General features: G+C 39.1%; 1 protein-coding gene across 8 annotated transcripts in view; it reads left to right on the forward strand.

The window, feature by feature from the left end:
- arid1b (AT-rich interactive domain 1B) overlaps positions 1 to 23,215 on the forward strand; it is a 230,419-nt gene that overhangs the window by 143,650 nt on the left and 63,554 nt on the right. For all 8 annotated transcript variants that reach the window (XM_028438181.1, XM_028438183.1, XM_028438185.1 and 5 more), the window contains one exon: positions 9,589 to 9,886. In XM_028438181.1, the coding sequence (XP_028293982.1) occupies positions 9,589 to 9,886 (298 nt within the window). The remainder of the gene's footprint in view (positions 1 to 9,588; positions 9,887 to 23,215) is intronic.

Raw genomic sequence — 23,215 nt, forward strand, 5'->3', positions numbered from 1 at the left:
TTCAAATTTTGTATTTTATTTTTCTCCAGCTAATTTCTTGCTGTTTTCTCTTTATTCCTTCATTTATTTATTTATTTTATTATTTGTTTTTGTACATATACTTTTTCCTTCCAATTAATTATCTTAAATTATTTGGTAACACTTTACTTGAAGTTTATTCATAAGGCTGACATGACGCCTGTCATTAGCATGAATAAGGTGTCATGAAGGCTGTTATTAAGTGTCGTTCATTACCCTAACCCCTAATCCTTTGTTACCCTAACCCCTAACCCTAATCTTAGCCCTAACCCTACCTAACCCCACTAGATCCCTCCACCTAACCCAAAAAATGCCAACATAGCTCCAAAGGTGTCATAATTTACAACACTGAATGACAGCTTAATGACACCTTGTTCATGCACTACTGCACTATTATCTTATTATTATTATTATTGTTATTATTATTATTATTATTGTTATTATTACTAGTATTATTATTATTATTATTATTATTATTATTATCTTAGTTTTGCACATATTAGTCTAACTACTGTTTATATTTATGTTTATATTTTTTTTCTAGTTAATTGTTATTATTTAATGTTTACACTATTGGAGAGAGCACAGTTCACCAAGTCAAAGTGTGTATAACTTGCATAACTTGGCCAATAAAGTTGATTGTATTCTATTCTATTCTATGACAGGTGACAGCATAATATCAGCCTTATGTAGAAGTAAGTACTGTAAGTAATGTTTATTTCTATAGCACCTTTAACAGACAGAGGTCACATAGTGCTTTACATATCAGCTCATTCACACTCACATTCACACACCAATGGGACAAAGCTGCCTTGCAAGGCTCTAGTCAACCACTGGGAGCAACTTGGGGTTCAGTGTCTTGCTCAAGGACACTTCAACACATAGACCGGTATAAATCTTATATCTCCTTCTATCCCTTTTTCCTATCTCACACACCCACACACGCACTGTTATTGTACTATTCTGTGTTGTAGACAATATTTTTCATCCTTAGATACATTACTTTGGTTTGTGTTTCTAATAGTGGACGTAAAAAAGGGAGAGATTTGAATTTGCAACTCTTGAAATGGTAAAATTCCTCCCTGATGTAAGGGAAAGAGAGAGATCCCTGTTTGGCATTTGATCACGTTTGCCTGCTGAGTGCCAGCATAAAGCACAGTGTGCCAAAGCATTAATCTGTGGTTAGCATTATCATGGCCAGGCCCTTCACAGTCTCTGGACCTCTTTCCTCCCTGATGACTTCATTGAGAGTCCCTCAGCAGAAAATTCCGACTCATAACCTCTTCATCATGTTTTTGCACAGTCATTCATTTCCTTAAGTTGTTAAAGCGTATGATGTATTGTACTACGTGTCAGCAAGCACATTAGGAACGCCATGACATTATTTGAGCTCTTCAGCGATCATCATTTCTGTCGGTTTTCATCATCTTCGCCGATTGCCATCATCATTCCAGCATTGGTGGATATTCTAAGTGATTGACATAAAAGGAAAGAAAAGATGGTGTGGGTGTTTTGTTAAATCTTCTTCTCCCCGGTCCCATTTCTCATCTTCCCTCTGTGCTTCATAGTGCTTATTGAAGGTTTTTACATTTGGAGCGCTACATTAAAAGCTTCATTCAAAGATACACGCATTCAGCTCGCGGTCCATTTGGATTCATTTGTGTGGCATTTCATTTAGATTTTTCTTCAACTGATAGTTTGAGGAGAGGTTAAAAAGCATCTTTGAGTCGATGCATTTTTCTTTTATTCTCTCGTGCGCCATAAAGACAGAAAGTACAGCATCCAGAGCAGATAAAGGAGAGCAGTGCTGCCAGGAGAAAACCTGTCCCTCAGGCCTACAAACGATAGCTTTTGCAGTTAATTACAGTTTAAATCATCATATTTACCAAGAGAGGAGAAACTGAGAACAAAACTGGCCTCTGAGCCCACTGAGGTGTTATTTCTGTACACTGCTCTGCTGTTACCTTAGTTATGTGTGCCATTAAAACTAATTTTACTCCTGACCTGTGAAAAGGAAGCTCCCTTATGTATGCACATGGATATCATTATCAATACAAACATTACTGTTTTATGATAATGAAAACAGTATACAAAAAGTCACCTGCTCTTGTCTTCATCACTGCTGTCATTGTTCTTCCACCTACAGACTTTGCAGAAATTACTCTAACGTTGCACTTTTAGAGACTGGGGGAAACACAGTAATTTTTGGCAGCGTGGCTTTATATGGCCTTTTCTGAGCAGAATCATTCAATCATTGCTCATTCATGCTGTTGTGAGCATTAAACGGTGACATTTTAATAATTCAGTGGCATCATTTCCAGCAAACGTCACAATGAATACAGTTACCAGGGTTAGTCGAGGAATGTTTATTATATTTATAATTGTGTTTGAGAAATAGCAAGTCCCAAATTTTATAAAACTTTTTTTAATTAAAATTGACTGTGGCGGGATAAAGCATATTTATGATATATGTATAATTATTTTGAATAAGAATGAACACTGTAAAATGGTAAATGGACTTGATTTATATAGCGCCTTATAACCACACTGAAGCAGTCCCAAAGCGCTTTACATATCAGCTCATTCACCCAATCACTCTCACATTCACACACCAGTGGGACAGGACTGCCATGCAAGGCGCTAGTCGACCACTGGGAGCAACTTAGGGTTCAGTGTCTTGCCCAAGGACACTTCGACACATAGTCAGGTACTGGGATCGATCAGAAGACGACCCTCTACCACCTGAGCCACGGTCACCGCTGTACGCAAATTCAGCTGCGTGAAATGATAACACAGCAGATCATTGCCAAATATTCAGCTCTATTACAAGTAATGTTCAAAGGGTGTAAGAAAAAAAACATATAGCACGTAAACGCCCGGTCACTGGGTGTCAGTGAACCACATCAGACCTTGTTAAACTATCTCACTCCTCAATACTTTTTAGCTTGGAGGTTTATTGCACTTTATTTTCATAAAACATACTTGGCACTTTTATAGCTGTATGTGGTTACTTTTTATTTTTTTTGAAGAACTTAACGGAATCAGAATCTGTTATAGAAGCAAGTTTAAACAAAAAGAAATAATAGGTATTTCATATCATTTTGTACTTGTAAAGGTGAAATTTGTAATTATTGATATCGTGATATATTGCAGTGTTTATCTTATTGTTTAGTATCCGGATTAATCGTGAATTGTATCGTATCTCTGAGCCATTCTACTCCTCTATCCCAAGATGTGAAACTGTTGAGTCTTGACCCAGTTTGGGTCATAGTTTAGGAAAGGTAGAGTTGATGAAATATCATGGTCTCTGAGTTACATAAGTATTAAACAGCAGGGCTGTGAGTTTTAGTGAGTTCTATGATTATCTCTCAACTCTCCCAACTTTGATTAAATCCCTATGTGTTGCAAAGTTTCCACCAATGCCATGTGAGATTGGGTCAGTGGCACGAGTGAGTGATGGGGATTTTGTGTCGTGTGTATGTTCAGCCTCATCTGTCCCTTACACCGCATCAGTGCTCAAGCATGTCTTACTGTGACAGCCCTGCAGTTCCTGACACACACGCACACACACAAGCCCCAGCACCACCAGTGAGGTGAAGGGTTACAAGTCACTGCCTCTCCAGTGTTGTGTGAAATCTGTAGATGGTGGTCTCACTTAATTGTCTATATACAGCTCTTTGTGTGCGTGTGCACGTCAATGTGTGTGTGCACATCTTGAGGTAGGGGGGAGGGGGGAGGGGGGAGGTTATCTCAAAGTGACTAGTTATTATCACCTCAATATTTTTCTTATTATGACAATTACATGCTCCAAGAGCGAATTAAGCGATACAGGATGCCTAGCGGGAGTGGTTGACAGCTATTTGGAGACTCAATGCACAGAGCAATTTGCAGCCCTGAGCCAAACAAATTGGATTTGGGCCACTTTGGATTGGGGCCCCAGATTGTTGGGCGTTTGGATCATCTGACTGCATGCCTGCCTGGTTGGCTCTTTGATTTGTTGCATATGTCTACGTAGCAGACCAGGTGCCTCGCTGCTCTGTGACCAATGACGAGGATAAACTTAAGCAAAGAAAGTGTGTGAATGCTTTGTAGTCTTTATGATCTGCGTGCGTTTTGATTCCATTGAATCCACAGGTGTTATGGCTTTCCTACTGTTTTATGGTGTACAGTGCAGCTACTTTTTTTTTTTTTTAACTTTTGCGCCACACAGCTGTGCTTAAGCAAGTGTATGATCCAAATGAGCTTAACAGCCTCTAAACAAATTACTGGTACACGTTTTTCCACCCCTAAACTGCCACTAGAAAAGCTGGCAACAGCACCCAATTAGATCAAATGCAATTATTCCCATCCATTCACACAATTAGCCTCTAGGTTAACAACCAAGCAGTACATGTAGCTAGCTTCATGTGTTGTGGAAAAGCCATTGTGATGGTTACACGTATTCACGTTAACCCCACCAATTTAGATGGCATAGACCTAAGTCAGCCAGTCTGTTAAAATATATCAACCCCTCCTATTGGTGAAGGAGGTGTATTACATCACGGCGCTCAGAACGCTGCGTGACTCCATTTTTTCTGTCCACTTTTACTTAACCCCCGGAAGTGTTTAAGTGATGATAAGGAGCGTTCCAATTCTCTAAAAGCTAAGGAAAGGAGACTCAATGCGTCCTTTATAACCTCCTTTAGCCTAAGAAACACTGATGCATCCTTTGCCAAAGGAGATCAGATAATGCTGACCCACAGTTGACCTTTCGCAAAATTCCACCCACAAACAGTCATTGTCCAATCATACGTCCGAGCAATCGTTACTACGTAAGTAAAGACCGACATGCTCAGAGCAGGCACAATGGTGAAGCGGTGTGCTCATAGCTTGTGCAAGTCGGATACCAGGTAGCCCGAGAGTTTGGCTCGGGAGTCGTGTTCTTTCTGTTCCCAAAGCCAAAAACACAACTGGAGCGAAACCTACAATGGACTATAAAGCTATGAAAATGTCTCAGGGATGTGTGTGTATCAGTATGCGTGTATGTTTTTAACGTTATCTCATCTTGCCTGCACTAATGTATATGTTCAGCAAAATGACAATAAAGCTTGATTTGATTTTGATTAAATAAGGTGACATAACTACACATTCACGTACCTAGTGAAAAGGGGGTGGGGGGAGCGCAACGTCGACTGCAACTGGGGTATACAGTTATTAGCAACTATCATTTTACTATATTGCAATCAATATTCCCGTCAAAATCCTCCTGAAGCATACAAGTCTCCCAATATCTATATTAATCTATATTTACAGGCTTTGTTACCACTTAGCAGCGTTACTAGCTGCTAACTTATTAGCCTTGGGTCACCTGTAGGTTCAGCTAGCTAGCTAATGTAACAGTTTGTTTTATTAAGATCCCCATTAGCTGTGTAACGCTCTTATAGTTTAAGGAGGATACAAGCAATATAATATAAGAAAACATACCCAGCAGTGCAGACTGTGGTCAAGTGAGCAGTCATCTGCAGGAGCATGACTTCATTGTCTCATGTCTCATTCAGCAGTAAGTAAACAATATACTTTACCATTACATATGTTAAAAAACGTGACCAAAAACTCTGTTTAAACTGTAATAGCGGTGACATGCTTTCAGTGTGACGTCATGCAGGTGAGGGTTCAAGAACGAACAGGGAGACGTGATTGGTTAAAAAAAAAAAACAGTGTTTTTTTCCATTGGTGGAAGTTATTACAGGTTTACAGCTGCTACAGTTGACAGATTTTCTTTGTTCCTTTTTCGGAGCACATAAGATCTTAATTTCTGTCAGGACATAAAGACAATTTCAACCAAAAACTTAAAAAGTGTATCTGGAGAAAATCGCCTACCGTAGCTTTAAAGGGACTCGCTCATCCGAGTGTTCACAGAAACTCACGATGACTGAAAAGGGATGCAGATAATGTAAGTTACCAATACAATAATAAGCCTTGAACAATTTAACAACTTTAAATAATCTAAAACCCATATCTTATGATGTGTATGCCATATTATCAGATTATAACTGACATAAAATGAAGCACTCTGTCTTTCAAGAAAAAGGTATCAGAGACATTTTTAGCCACATTATGCTTTGTGCAGTTGTACATTTGTATGCATACAACATCATGGAAGCTTATATCTTGCATAAATGTAACCATTTCATAAAATCATACAAATTTTTTAATTAATGTTTATTTCTGAGTGGAAGTTGAGTGTGAGCAACCATTCTCAATGTGACGTTATTTTAATTTCACTTTTGTTCCTCATGGCCTCTGTTCCTCTAATTTACATTCAAACCTTGTGATATTTGAGATTATATCAGCAGTTAGAGGCACAGGGGAAAGTGTTTTTAATGTGCTTTTTCACCACAGCAGACGCTACTAACCTTCACCGCCGTAGGATTATTATGTCACCTAGTGGAAGTCCGTCTGACTGTCAAATCAACGTGATGGCATTTCCCTAACTCCTTTAGGAAGTCTGCTAACAGTGGATAGGAAAGGAGATAGGAAGGACTATTCGGACGCAGACGGGGAATTGTCCAGAGACAAACCAAGGAAAAAGAAAACAAGCGACAGACTGGCAGAGCTGGTGGGCACTCACAGCGGCATGATGGAAAACAAAGGCTTTGTGTGTCACCACGGCGATCACATTAACCAAAACAAGCAGCCGCAGAAAGAGTGCCCACACTGACTGGTGTGTCCACAGATAAAGTGGTGCATGATGAATGAAAAAGAGTCGTCTCTGTGTAAGACATGCTGCCAGAGTGATGAAGAGTAGGTTTACCCTAAAATATACGACTTAATGCCACATTAAATATTGATTTTGTTATGTTTAGACTGAAGCATTAATGCGTTTAGGAAAGCTATAAAGAAAATCTTTGTTTATACCACTCATTCAGAAAAGACAGACAAAATAAAATACCAGCACTAAACTGTCGACTTTATGTTTCATGATTTCGCTTTAATATTTATCACTCCCGATGTGTGCCCTTCAAACTGGTGTCATTTTCCAGCTTCAGGAATTGTGAACAGATGATATTTAGCTTTTTTTTTTTTTTTTTTTTACATAATTTCAGAATACTACAAAACATGATTTTTGTCAACGCATATTATTTTTTTATGATTGCTCATGAATGTGTTTTTTCTTTATAAGATTATTTATTTACATACATACATAAACCACTACTAAAGCTGAAAAATCTAACTTAAATTGTATGTATTTAATTAATTCGCTAAACTGTGGAAAAAGAAAAAGATTTGATTCAGAAAACTTTATTGATCCCATAGGGCAGTTATTTTGTAGCAATTCTCAGAGCAGAAGTCACATACATACAACACAGACGATGGTCAGTGCATTACATTCACAGTCTATGGAGCAGCATCAGGATACTATATACAATACAATAAAAAATAAAAAACATCAGAATACAATATCACTTCAAACTACACCATTTGAATTTTACAATTTAAAACATGTCTGCTTTACAAAGTTAAATGTATAAACTTAAGTTAATAGCTCAATAATGATGCATGAAAGTTGTGTAATAACAAAAGTTAACGCTTTACTTGAAGTTTTAAACATAAGGCTGACATTACGCTGTCATTATTATGACATGACACTTGTCATTAGCATGAATAAGATGTCATGAAGGCTGTCAATAAGTGTTGTTTGTTATCCTAACCCTTCGTTATCCTAACCCCTAACCCCACTACATCCCTCCACCTAACCCCAAAAAAATGCCAACATAGCTCCAAAGGTGTCATCATTTAACGAACAACACCTAGTAACAGCCTTCATGACATTGACAGATATTGACAACATAATGTCCACCTTATGAATAAAACAAAACAAGCACAATGTGGTGACAAATGCCCATTAAATGCACGTTTTAGTCTGAACAGCTGCGACATGGCAGGAAGTGAACCAGATAACGAGCAGCAAGAAAAGCTAAAGCTAACTGTGATCCTAAAAACATTAGTTAACTTCTTTTCAATTTCCCATTTCTTTTCCAAATGCGTCTGTGTGGATTTGACAAACTCTGTGAGTTCCGTGTGACTGGCAGACGTCAGCGTGAAATAACGGGGTCGATGACTCAGGGCTCAGGTGGTGCAGACTGAGGAGGGTCAGCAGGCCTGCTGCAGCACGGAGGACCAGCTGGTATTCATGTGCAACCCTATCCCCGTCCATCCCAGCACCAGTCAGGGAGCTCAGGTCACTTCCAGATGACTTCCCTCATCGTCCAATACAGCTGCGACACAGCCGCTATATTGTGTGATTGTGCGTGTGTTGTGGACGTAGCGGGCAGCTGTCGCACTTCATCATATCACATCTTTATTTCCATCCCTCTCTCATCTTTTCTTCTACTTCACGTCGTGCTTGTCAAATATTTTGCAGCGACTTCCCTGTCAGCCGACATTCCCTGGAACGTTTCAGCAAAGACGAGTACCTACTCAATAGAAACGCACTCACACACACAGACACACACACACAAGCATAAATGAAGTTATACGCTCACCCCAGGGAATGAAAACTGTAATATGAACTCACTCTTGGTCGGATTCAAAGCCCATTACAATTTATTTTCACCACAGCAGCTCGTGTAGTGGCTTCTACTGTGGGATGCTTGGGCTCCTCTGCCTTAGTACTGTCATTAAGATCATTTTCTCTGGGATGTAGAAGTCTCCTGTTAATTTACTTCAGTGGTTCTCGAAGGACAGCGGGGTGGTGTGAGATGAAGTAGGAAGCTCCAACTAAAATCTGATTTACTTTTCAGGATTCAAACTCACAAAGATAAAAACATATGCCAAATAGTTAGTACTTAGTAGAGTTAAATACTGTGGGACCTGATAAAGTTTTAGTATTAAATGAACCATCTTTAAATGTTTATTTTCACTAAAACATTGTGACAAATGTGTTTAAGTGTTGCAGATTGTGTGTATGGGTTGTGGTATGTCATATATAATATGATGTAATGTTCCTAAAATATGACATCATTTTCTATTATAATGAAACGGTTGCATAAATTAGGAGAAATAAAGTGTTGCATGATGAAACCTTAACATTTCCTACCTTTTTCAGTTACTGCTAGCCTTCCTTATTATTTTACCCTCTAATTAAAGTGAAACATGAACATTTGGTATTTAAGGGGTGCTTTTCAAACTGGTAGCTCTTCAGACTATTCAGTACTTATGAAGTATCTCACAGTTACATAAAGATTGGTGACCCCTGATATAGAGGCTGAAAGTTCAAGCATACTGTAGGAAGCGTCTATAAACCAAATTAAATTCAAATTAAATCAAATTAAAGCTTTAAGCCAGCTGCATCTTTGGATGATGTGGTACATTTTATGTCACTGCATCCTATTCTAACTCATAAGAATGAATTCCAGTAAAAGCCTGGTATTTACACCCTATTGAAAAAGCTTTATTATGACATAATCAGTAATGTGTGGAAAATGTGTGAGCTTACATTTAAATATGCCACCTGCTGCGTGTCAGCTCTCATCAAACGCTTGGCCGAGCTGTGTAAATACTCACAGCGAGCCTTTTCCTGTGTTCCAGGATCTTTCTGGCTCCATTGATGACCTCCCCACTGGGACGGAGGCCGGTGTGGTCTCTGCCGTCGGCGCCAGCGGCTCCTCCAGCAGCAGCAGCAGCCAAGGGGAGCAGGGAGGCACCGGTAACCAGGGACAGTCTCCGTTTTCCCCGCACGCCTCACCACACCTCCCCAGCCAGAGGAGCGGCCCATCGCCCTCCCCCGTGGTCTCCCCTGCAGGCTCCACTCAGTCCCAGCAGTCACGATCGGGATCTGGACCCATTTCTCCTGCCAGCGGACCCTCCGCCAACAGTGCGGCTCCAGGTAGGGTTCCTATTAGGAAGCTCCTAAAATATGCACACATGCATCCAGATAACCAGATTGTCTTGATGAAAGGAGCATCTCAGAGGATGGTTATTGTGTTAGTGTAATCATCACAAACAAACAAAAACCAGCTCTGACAAGGGTTGCCATGAAACCAGACGCCATTTACATCATGTACCGCTCTTGCTGTGTTCCCTGGGAAGTTTGGGAAATTGCTTTATAGCATGAAGGAAAATGGTTTTGTGCCAACAACAAGAGACTTGCTGCTGGAAAGCAAATTAGAAAGCAGTCAAAACATGACCCTGTCAGGGAAGTCACATCAGCTGTATTGGCTTTGACACCTTGTGTTTAAAAACGATGTGACGTCACTGATGGAGGAGTGGCCTCTGATTTTTTTTTTTTTATTTTATTTTTTTTTTTGCTTTATTGTAATGTTTGTAGACAAAACACAGCAATAATATACATTTGGTCATCATGAAAGGATGAAAAAAAAGGGAGGGATATAAGTCAGTTTATACATAAATGGCTCAACGGTTACTTTTCAAGGTTACATACACAATCCATTTTTCCCAATGAACATAAAATATACTCATCTTCTGGTTCAATGTAAAAGTAATTCTCCCCATATTCTCAATATTAGCCATCATAATTTCCCAGTAAGTCTGTGTTGGAGGATCAGGCTGTAACCACTTTCACTGCCTTCTTAGTGGCCACTAATGTTATCTTTAGCAGGGATTTAATGCAGTGTTGCCCAGGTAGATTGTTTGAAAAGAATGGTCGGTCACCCCACTGAAAATATTAGATAGCTTGTCCAACCTCATCCCAGTACGGTCAAATCTGCGGGCAATCCCAAAATATGTGAATGTGGTTTGCCATCTGCTCCCCACGTTTCCTCCAACACAGACCCCCAGTCAGAGCACCCTGCACACATTTGATTTTTGGGGAAACAAAGTCTTATCTCATCAGATTACATGAGTGGCTTCTGTTTTGTTTCCAAATATGTGAATTTAAATTTGATTTTCATTTTATTGTTTTTACTTTCAAAGCCCATAGAAGTGACTGCTCAGTGACACTCTCCTTTAAAAGGTATTTTCTTTGTTAGTGTTAGCGGATAATAGGGCTGGGCAAAAAATTGATTAATCAAATTTGTAGATAAAAACAATTTTTATTTTGCAAATTTGAGTTTTAATTTTTTTAAATTTATTTTTTTCCACCGCAGTTTTTTTGGACTTTTTCGCGTTTCGATGTGAGCTACCCCCCTCTTTGTTTACATTTGTTTACCCTTTGAGTAGGCTATATGTGTGCCACAGACATGTTTAATTTTTTATTCACATTATGCTGAGATGCTAAGGGAAGAGTTTATTATTTTAATTGTAATGTTATATGTTATAAAATATGTAGTTTTCTTAATCAGAAAATTGAAGCTACTGTGTGCTGTTGCACTTTTGTGGGTTAAAGCTTGAAATAGTTGAATGACAGAGCCTCGTTTACTTTTTATTTTGGGGTTATTCTTTGCATTTTAACTCTTAAGGACAATCACAGCAATAAAGTTGCACTTTTGACAATATATTTGATGTCTGCAGTCATTTTTAAGTGCATTTAAAAAAAAAAATTGAAAATTGAATCGAAACTTGAATTTTTCTTTAAAAAATTGGAATTTATTTTTTATTTTTTAGGCAATATTGCCCAGCACTAGTGGATAATATAAAAATGTTGCCAGAAATGGGAAAATATTCTGTCAATATTTAAAATAGAGGCCTAGCACATCCAGTATGCATATGTTGTGCAGAATTTACCCCACTGTCATTAGAATATTCGAGTTTTCCTGTCTCTGACTATCCCACTTGTCAAGCCTTCTTTAATTGTGTGGTTTGTTTGAGGTAGTTTTATATTTTCACTGCACAAAATGTATTAAAGTACAGTTAAAACACAAAGAAATGCTGTTTTCTGTTACTATAGTTCCTCTGATTGTGTTGTTGCCTCTTTCAGCTGAGCTTTCTCTCTGTCACAAAAATAAGTAACTAATAACTTAAAAATGAGGAGGAGGCACAGGTTGAAATGTGAGTTTGAGTGTAATATATATTAAAATACAATATGCAGCTTAAATACCTAATCATAGTCATGGAATTATTGTTTATATGTTGCTTTAGCTTCCATTGTGCCAGGCTAGTCAGAGGCAGAAGGACCAAATAATATCAATCCACCACATCACGACTTTGATATCTCTCCTTTACTTGAACTCATAATTCCGAACACTAAAGAATATCACAGTGTAGTGCTGAGCTCTTCATGGAATATCTTTCATTCATTTTCTTCACACATTTTCTGTCCTTGCATAGTGGAGATTTGTTAAGTCTTTGATCACAGAGTTATAGAAATGTGTCGCCACACCGAAGTGGAATTTCATTCAGATCCGTTTTCCACTACCTGTAGATTGCTCTCTCCCATTTCTGCTCAGGCAGCACCGCTCTCCACTCCCAGTGCTAATGAATTGAGAATGACTGGTAGAGGATGACCTCCCATGTGATTTGGAGCTTTATCAGAGATATGGCAGTCCAAACAAGACAGCAACAGGATTATCAGTCAATGCACATTGTACCTGTCTGTCTCCTGGGGCCATAGCAGAGACTGAGATATTCAGATAAACACTCAACATTCTAAATAACAGTGGATTTGATTTGCCTCCAACGTGTGCGAGCACATGAGGCTTCTCAACATCTCGATTTCGCTCTACCTTAGTGGCTGCATATCAGCGTGCAACCCACCTGTCAGTCATTGTGACAAGGCGGGGCGAAATGTCTACAGTGAGATTCCAGCACCGGCTCCACCTCCTCCTCGTCCTCCTCCTCCTCACCAGAGTGATTGACGCTAATGAAAAACTGGGACGGTGGTTTTCCTGGCGTTCGTGCCAAGAATTATGACAAGAAACTAGAGTGAGGCAGCAAAGACAGGAGGTGCAACTAATCGCTGGGACAGGATTAATAAGAAAATATTTAAAAATATTCCCCATGCCAAATAAATGGTGATAAAGCGTGGAGCAGTGAGGAACATCTGGCATGTTGTAGCGGCTGTACTACAATCAGTTTGAGTTAGATCAAGGAGCAGGCAACCTAAGAGAGACACGGGTGAACTAATGCGGTTAGCACACATCTGATTACTAAAGCTGCACTTTCTAGCACTTCATCACAACACAGGACTTTTAGGCAAGTGTTGTTTTAGTTTAGTGCAAGCCTGAGAGGAAATTACTACTACCATCAGTACAATAGATTTACAGGCTGCAGCTTTTTTTTTATCAGATTGGCCAATTTAGCCTGCTCACTACTACCATAAACATCCTGCCACATCATGCACACTTTAGGTCAGTGCTTTTCAAACCTTTGAGCCCGCGACCCCTAAAATAAAGGTTCCAGAGACCGGGGACCCCCACTGTACCTGCAGGTGGTTGAACACAGACATGAACATTGAGGAACAGTCATGTAGAGACGGGACCATCCATAAATATATCCCTAAAGTCAGCAAAATGATGGTCCATTGTTCTATGAATGTGATAACCACATTTTTTCAAGGAAGAAAGGAAGTTTATTGTTATTTGGGCCATAATACAAAGTCATCTTAAAGATGGAAACCTTTGTTTTAATCAGAAATGAAATTGGTTAAAAGTGACCAAAAATGGTAGAAAAGATAGTGAAATGGGATTTTAAAAAATGCAGAAATTGGTCAAAAGTTGCAATTACAGTGGTCAAAAACAGACTCTGGTAAAAAAAAAAACAAAAAAAAACATTGTAACAATTAAGAGGAACAATTAGTTTAAACTGGCAAATAATTGGCATGAAAAATTGTGAATGTGGTTAAATTGGCCAAAAATTAAGATATTATGAAATAAGGTTAAAAGTGACAATAATGGGTCAACATGTGCAACATTAGGTGGAAAGGGTTTATAATATGGCTGGGCGATATGGCCTTTTATAAATACCGCGATATTTTTAGGCCATGTCACGATACACGATATATATCTCGATATTTTGCATTACCCTTGAATTAACACTTTGATGCACAAAATCACACCAGTATGATGATTCTATATGTCTACATTAAAACATTCTTGATCATACTGCATTAATATATGCCAATTTTAAACTTTCATGCAAAAAAGGGGATATCACAACTAAGTCAAAGTTGGCTCAAACATAAAATTGTCAACAGAAAGTGCACGTTCTGTGCAAAATTGTCACAGAGACATTTCAAAACAAGACATTAGTGCAGGATGCAACTCACATGGCATTTCAAAACACAAAATTAAAGTGCACTTTTTGTACATAATGCCACTACAATATTTTAAAACAAATAGTGCCCTTTTGTGCATGTTGTCATTAAGATGACATTTCAAAAAAAAAAAAAAAAAAAAAAAAGTCCGCGAGTTTAACGGTATGGTCATTTTCAACACCGCACAGACTACAAGCTGCGATATATCGAGTATATTCGATATATCGCCCAGCTCTAGTTTATAAGTGCTGAAAATGTCTTAAAAGTGGAAAAAATGTGCAAAAAAGGAATAGAAATTTGATGGAGAAGTGGCAGAATTTGGAGTAATGTTGCAAAAATGCATGAAAAGGAGCAAAAATATGGCACGTTTGGTGTAGTGGCAGAAAAAGGGTAAAAAATAAGCGAAACTGGGCCCAAATTGCTAAAAAAAAATATTCTTGTTTTCTTGAAGGCATCTGCCGACCCCCTCCCAGTGTTTTGCGACCCCAAGATTGAGAACCCCTGCTTTAGGCCACAAATCAATGTATTTGAAGTAAAAAAAGTAACGTAATAGAAAATAATAGAATGTTCTTTTATTGATTCCCAGAGGGGAAATTCATCTTTGCAGCAACATAATAACACAAGAGCAGACAGTAGAAACACAAATAGATATTTACATAGATAATAGTGCAAACAAATGTAGAGTTTTGGGTCTTGGGGGGGGGGGGGGGGGGGGGGTCAAAGTGGGTGACAGTTATAAAGCTGCGGATGTGAATGCAAAAAAACACATTTGGTAAATTCTGTTTAACTTTATGCTGTTGTTGCAAATCAGACCTGTTCTTCTTGGCAAAAGTCAAATACGTCGTCATTTATAGCAAAAGAAACTTTCTATAAACCTGGAATAAATGAATCCACAAACAATAAGTTCATCTGTGTTTGCATTGAAATGGCAAGTGGTAAAAGTAAATGAAAAACACTTGTGTTTGCACATAACTGTCTCCATCATATCCGTGTGTGCGGTGCTACATACATATTCACGTGTTTGTGTGTGTTGCGTGTTTGCTCGTCTCCAGTCAGCCTCACTCAGCAGAGTGATGCGACATGTCACATGGATGAGCACACACGTTATCCTTGACAGCGGTCAGACGGGAGCATTTTCATTATGTCATCTTTTAGACTGGCTGTCAAACACGCACACATGCATACACACACAAACACGCACACACACACACACCTGTGAAAAAATATACATGAGGACTTTATGTGACCATACCAACCTGTCATTAGTAGTTAGATAGTAGTTGGATGGGAGACCACTGAGAATTCCAGGTGCCACAGTGGGGGGCAGTCACTCCACTGGTATCTGTCATTGTGCCCTTGGGCAAGGCACTTCACCCACATTGCTTAGTATGAATGTAGTGTGTGTGAGTGAGTGTTGGTGGTGGTCGGAGGGGCCGATGGAGTGAAAGAATAATGCTTTAATACTGTAAAGCGCTTTGAGTGTCCACGATAAAGCGTTATATAAAATCCAATGTATTATTATTCCCCGCTACAAAGTGGAAGAGGGATTTAGGTTTGAGCTCCGTCCGTGCGTCCGTCTGTGCGTCCGTCCGTCAGAGTTAAAGGGGACAACTTTTCTCAGAAACTGTTAAGATAGGATAACCAAATATGGTGTGTGGCTTCAGGGTATCAATACCTTGATGGAGTTTGAAAATGAGAAGCGTGCAATTATTTTTTTCCCGCCAAGGGGCCCCAAAAGAAGAAGAAAGGCCGATTTCTCATTTAGTTGTGAGTCAAATATTACGACAGTTGGTGGTATTGAATCATTGGCACATACCAATATATAAATGGGGCCCATTACCCCATACGTGTCACGGGGGTGCCCCCCGGGTGCCCCATTTTTCAAATGACTACTCCTCTGTTAGTTCTCGTTAGATCAGAATGCAGTTTGGTATGAATACTCTATGAATGAATATGATGAGAACCTCTGAGCCCTTTTTTTTAAAATAGGTTCGGGGGCCCACCCCCCATTTCCGGTCATTTCCAAATTTATGGGGACATAGTCGTGTGATATATTGTTTTAAAAGTAATTCAACATAGATTACGATTATGCCTCGCATAATTCAATTAGGGGCCCCTTTTTTTGGTAATTTCCATTAAAGTCGTATTCTCATTTAGTTGTGAGTCAAATATTGCGACAGTTGGTGGTACCAAATCATTGACACATACCAATATGTGATTGGGGCCCATTACTCTGTATGTGCCTCGGGGGCTCCAGGGGACCCCATTTTTTTTAAACGACTACTCCTCCAATAATGCACGTTGAATCGGGCTGTAATTTCACATTGATATTCTATGAGCGGATGTCAACACCCTCTAGGAGACCTTTTTGAAAGGGGGGGATGGGGACCCACTCCCTTTTCTGGTAATTTCTTAATTTATCGGAACATAATCGTGTGATATATCGTTTCAAAGACAATTCAACGTAGATTATGATTTTACATGCACAATTTCATTTGTTTTACTCGGTGGAACCGAAAAGTCATGGCTTGATTTTTAAAGAATATGGTCGTTCTTCTATGTCACTCCTATATGGATGAGTGGTATATTTGTGTGTGTTTGTGTACAGACGGCACGGGAGAATGGAAAAATTGACAGATTCCATACATCCATCCATACACTTGCACAAATCTATCTTGTCTGTATTTCGGCGGCCCGTCTGTGACTCTCATTTCTTTGCCGCTCCTCTCTCACTCCATCCTTTTTCCCTCTCTCTTCCTCTTTCTTTCTCCGTCTCTCCATGAAGCAAATCCAATACACTGTAACATTATCCGAGACTCGTCTTGCTATTTGGATTCTCTCCCACAGCCAAAAAGGCACACACAGGGCCAAATTGATTTTCCTGTTGCGCTAGATTTGTGACAGTAGAGCAGAAATCACATTGCTCAACCACTAACCTCTCCCTCCTATTCCTACACCTCACATACACACACACACATTACGACTCTCATTTACGCACCTCTTCCAAGTGTCTCCAAAGCAATTCAGAGCATCAGCAGAATATTTTGTTCATGCCATGAGACTTCTGGGATGCTGCAGGTAAACGTTTCCATCACTGTTATGCTGCCATCACAAACCCCAAGCCAAAGAGCACCAAACTCCTAAACTCCTAAAATGTTGGCTAAACAGTCTTTAAATTAGTTAAGTCATTGGAGCTGAAGAGATTATTCCTAAAGGTTTGTCATGCCTAGCAAGTTAAAGATGTAGATATCCGCTTATCAATCACCACCAGTTCAACTAATAAACCGACAGCTAAACTTGTCTTTGTACCTTTTCAGATTTGAATACAGACATGACAACACCTTAAAAACACACTTCAGATGAAACTCTGCATTAATTTTCAATCACAGGATAATCACTAGACGAACCGTTACACGTTGCGAGAGATTTATGTTCTGGGTGGACATATTTATTATTTATTGTAAAAATAGCATGTAAATGTGTGATATTAACATGCATGTGAGGCATTTCCAGGTCATGTTTGGGCCCGAGAGAGAGAGCGAGAGAGAGAGAGAGAGAAAAAAAAAAAATGGGTCAGATTGATTTTTTCGTTACAGAACGTGAATCATTTTTTCAACCTGTTATATCCGGGATCACAGAAAATCTGAGGCCCTACATGTGCGACTTCAAACGCAACATCTCTACACATTGTGGGATTTTACAGAAGATCACTTCTCTCTTCCTTTAGGTTTCCTTCACTTTTTTCCATCCATCATCTCCGAGGTCCAGTTTTCAATGACCACTTGCCTTTCCTCCTCCGCTCTCCTCTGCTCCCTCACGCTCACATTCCTTCACCCCTCCTCAGCATTTTTATTCCCTTGTGAAGAAGTGATTGGAGCTTGCAGGCGAGCGCTCGGGAGAGTTTAAGCTGTTTATCTGCGCTTCGCTTCAAGAGCTTCCGGGGCCCGGAAAAGGACAGAGAGGTCAGGGCAAGTGAAGTAGCGAGGGATGCTAAGGAGGTAGAGATAGAGGGTGGGCGAGAAGGCCAGACCTGTCCAGTCTGTTAGCTGGAGGCTCCTTCCCTACCAATCCTCATCAAACTGCCCAATATCTGCTCTTATCCTTTTCACAACCCTACAAGCCTTCCTCGTGGCTTGAATTAATTGGGTTTTTCTATGTAATAAAATAAAAACACATCTTAATATTTTCTTGAGACTCATTTACACTGTTATTGTAGTTTTTAAATGAACTAGCAATTATTAAAAAAAAAAAAAAAAACTCTCCTTTTTCAATATAGATTTATTCATATAGATCAGATATAGGCAACTGGCGGCCCAGGGGTTACATGTGGCCCTTTACTTTTTTGTGTGGCCCCCAAAACAAATCCCCAATAATTGTATTTCAAGAAGTTAGAAGGAATATAAAGCCCAGTATAATAGACAAAATAACTCCCAAAGCACACAAATCAACAGCAAAATGCACAAAGTACACAAAACACAAAAAATTCCAAAAATACACAAAATGACAACAAAGATCGACACAACAACCACTTAAACAAACAAAATGACAAAATAAATTAATAAACATTACAGAATAGCTAAAAAGACAATTGTTACACAAAATTACAGGAAAATACAGAAAACAACAACAAAAATACAGAAAGTGACCCCAAAAATGCACAAATCGACAACATAAATGCAGAAAATTACAGAAAAATACACAAAAATAACAAAAACACACATAATGACTCGAAAAACACAAAAAAAAAAACCTTCCCCCCATATTAATGCTCATAACATATTTATTCTAAATGCTATCATAATTTTTATTCACATTTTTTGTGACCCCCGCTGTGATAGAGTTGCCCATCACTGATATATATATATGTATATATATGATATAGATATTGGGCAATTCTGTGAAACTGTGTCACCACATAGGAGAGATTTAATAAAAAACTGTTGAATTGATTCAACGTTGATGAAGTTATGATGGGATGTCTTTGTAAGGTAATCCAGAAACTAAGGTCATTAAAAATAATAATGTGCTCAGAATTAGGCAAGGCAAATGTATTTGTATAGCGCATTTCATACGCAAGGCAATTCAATGTGCTTTACATGATTAAAAAGTGCGACAGTTTAAAAATCAGTGAGAACATTAACATTAACATTAACTTGGGTTCAGTTTGTTCCACTTCTTTGCAGCAATTATCATAACTTTGATCTTTTATTAGCATTAATGAACATTTTATTTTGAAAGAAATTTACCAAATAATCTTCTAAAGGATTTATTTGTGCTTTTTGATTGAGGGTGTTTGATGTTGGGACACTCATCTTCCACCCTGAGGTCCATCCAGTGGTAAAACATAATGCCTAGAAGAAATCCGGTACATCTTTAGGTTAGATCCTAATCCTTAGTGAGACTTCTTCCCGAGCAGAAATATGTAAAACCATTGCAGTAAAAAAAACCACCACCAACCAAAACTTTAATTTTTGCTTTGCTTGTGGTGAAAGTTAGGACAACGTTAGGGTGGGGAGTTTCTGCGCGTGTGTTTTCCAGTGTGGGGTTTTTCGAGCGGGGCGAGTTTTCCTGTCGCCACTCCCTGAGCGGCTGCATGGTGGGAACACTGCCTCTGGCTGTCCCTGTCCTTTCTCCGTTCTGTCATTATTTTTATCGTGCCTATTTTTTTTCTTATGTTTCCCTCTTGTGCCGCACGTTTCTGCGTCGCCACCGTTTCCTCCTCATCTGTTTGTCTCTGCTGTCTTTGCTCAGAGCTTTGCTGCTGTTCAGGCCTCCCACAGAGACTGACTTTTCCATCCTTGTTGCTGCCTCTGTTCCACCCATCCTTTTCCTCCTATTCTATTCTTCTTTCACTTCAACCTCTTTTTTTCCTCCTCTTTATCCCATCCACATACTTTATCATCTCTCTCTACCACTGCTAACATGACCCACTCTTCTTGTTTTCCTTTCGCCCACATTCCGCGGCCTCCCTCCTCCTGTTGACTGCTCGCCTTCGAAGTGAACAGCAAAAATGCCCTCCCCGCAGGCATTTTATTCACAAAGCACACTGTCGGACAAAATTGGTAAAAGGAAAAAGAAACAGCACATGCCTGCTGCGTTAGCCATTTAGAGAAATCCCATTCTAACTCAGTCTGACTGGAAACCCTAACCGGTGCACAGTGAGCAATTATTTTCCCTCCCCAACCCATTTTCTTGCTTCTCTTTCACTCCATTGCTCTCTCCCCCGCATCATGCTCAGTGTTTTTTAGCTTGAGCTGCAGTTTTGCTTTACTTACAGTTGCTACTCAGCGTTGGAGGTAAAGAGGATCTTGGGAAGACGCTTGTTTTGTGAGCCATCGTAGGCCTGTGTTCATCCCCAACTGGGAGAGTTTACTGGCATTAGCCCTTGGCTTGGAGAGGCATTGACACTCGCCCATCGAGATCTAAGCTCCAATTATTGGAGTCTGTTGTTTATTTGGCTCTTCAGCCTAAAGATGCAGCAAGAAGAGAATATTACCTTTGCATGTGTGTGTATGTGGTGCAGGTGTGTGTACATTTATGGCCTAAGGGTTGCATTAAGAGATCGTGCTGAAGCAGCTCTTCCTTTGTATTCTATGCCAGTTTATTAGCGCTCCCAACAGTTTAGCAATACTTTTGGCAAAAACTGCACTTCCTGCCTTATGCAGCCTGTATTTGTGAAAATAGTGTTTGTTATTATAAGTGTTTAGGAAGAGACTTCAAAGGATTGTGACGACTGCACGTCTTAGTGAATATGTGTTTGTGTTATTTCTGCTTCACTGGTTCACACCCAACGTCTCTCTTTCATTTGGGTAATAATTATTCAAAAAACTGAAAAGGTGGGCCTTCATTTTCCTTAGCGCGCGCACACACGCACACACACACACACACACACACACACACACACACACACTATAAACAGCTGCTGCTGAGCTTAATGTTTTCAGTGCCCAGAAACAAAACAAAAATATGGCCACAAGTGCTCTCGCTCCGCTTTGAACTTCACCAGCATTTATGTTTGAAACCCTGATGAAAAAAAGCTTCAAAGCCTTCACTCCCTCTTTTCAAACGGGATTCAGGGTTGCCTCGACAGTCCCTGTAAGAAGAAACAAATTAAAATGTCTATTGAGTTTTTAGCGCAGAGCATTATCTCCACAAAAAAATGCTATGAACTGAATAAATATGTTTGCTAAATAGCTTTTTAAAAAACAAGAAATTGCAGGTGTTTGTCTCTGCAGCTGCGTTCCAAAGAGCGTTCCCATTTTAGGAACCCTCGTTTCTAGAAATCCTTCTGAACCTTCTTTAGAACTTTGTGTTGCCAAGATTATCAGATCAATCCTGATAATCAGGATCGGTTATTTACATTTTGTCCAGGTCAAGCGTCCTTTGACAGACTCTTAGGAATTCAGTCAGTTCACATATCACACAGTAATACCAACTTAATTTGTCGTTGTTTGTTCATGGTTTCAATTCAGAGTAGATGTACGGTATGTGAGAAATTCAACACATTTCTAATGAATGAAAAGGTACCTGTAGTAAACTTTATTAGCAACTTATATCAAAAGATAATGTAAACCACTAGAGGTTTAGTCAGATAATGTTCATCATGAGTGTAAAGCCATGACAAGTACTAAATATGCTCAGGAATTTTACCCCTTTCATGGGCTGGTAGTGATGCAACAACATTGGTTTGAATCTGCCGTCGCTACTCCACCTTGGAATCACTATATTATCTCTGTGTCCTTACGAGGACTTCTGGCCTCTTTCTTGTTCATTCCTATCACCCTAAACCAGTGTTTTTCAACCTTGGGGTTGGGACCCCGTGTGGAGTTACCTGAAATGTGTTGTAATCGATTAAAAACGACAACCAATAATTACTAATTTTTAAATTAATATTATATTTCAAATTAAAAACAATCTTAAACAACTATATTTTGCCAAATATAATTCTAGTTCAAATAAATTCTGAGCTGGCTTAACTTGTCACTAATCCTGGCTATTCTGTATTTGTAATACAGTATAACACACATGATCGAAAACTAACTTTTTCGACTAACTTTTTCGATCACTAATTCTAGAAAAAAACCTTTTGGAAATTCTTGATACTAAAATGCGCTCACGATCCAAAAAAGGTTGGGAACCACTGCCCTAAGTGATCTGTAGCAGGTCCTGTGTGTACATAATGTAGGTGACCATAGGTTTTGGATGCTGTGATGCATAATATCTAATATTGTAATAACAACTGGAGGCATGTTCAAAGGTACCTCTAAGACACAAGGCTGTGTTGTCTATTAAAAAAACAAAAAAGATTCTAAAGACAATGTGAAGAAAATTAGGAAAAATGAAGAAGAGAATCAAAGAAAGAAGGCAGAGCTAATGAAGAATGATTGATGTTGTAAACTTGAGATAGGCACCAGCAGACCCCCACAAGGAACAAGTGTTTTGGAAAATCAACAAAGGGATGAATTAATTTAAACTTATGGACCTTAAGGCCCCAAGACTTGTGCAATTCAGTGTTTCATTCAAGCATCATTCAAGAGTCATTATAACTCCATTGTGATTGTGTGACGTCCACATACAATCAGAATTATGTGTGTCGTCATAAATGGAGATTGATGAAACGAAAAGTAAAATACAAACACATGAATAACTCACATAATGTGTGTATGTGTATGACACATCAAAAACATGCCAGTGTAGCAAGGAATATTATAAATATCATTGGATGAGCCACTTTACACTCACACTGGAAAACAATCTAAACGTTTCAAATCTTGTGTGAAGTACATGAGGCGATCTAATCAGAATGAAACCAATGTACTGTCAAACACAAAACACATCAACAATCAGACAAGCAGCGTATAAACATATATAAAGATGATGACGATCGGCACAGGCATTCATTCCTATATCATTTTATCACTTTTACTTTTCCTTTAGTAAACAGGTAAAAGTATTTAGTCAACTTCCTACTGACATTTAGCTTGCGTGGCGTGCTCAGGAGCACAACAAGAAGTACTGCACGTCAAAGATTCAGCATATGAATTATTAATGGTGTGGATTAAAATT

This window comes from Gouania willdenowi, chromosome 22, assembly GCF_900634775.1.
Source record: "Gouania willdenowi chromosome 22, fGouWil2.1, whole genome shotgun sequence".
NCBI classification, from domain to species: Eukaryota; Metazoa; Chordata; class Actinopteri; order Blenniiformes; family Gobiesocidae; genus Gouania; species Gouania willdenowi.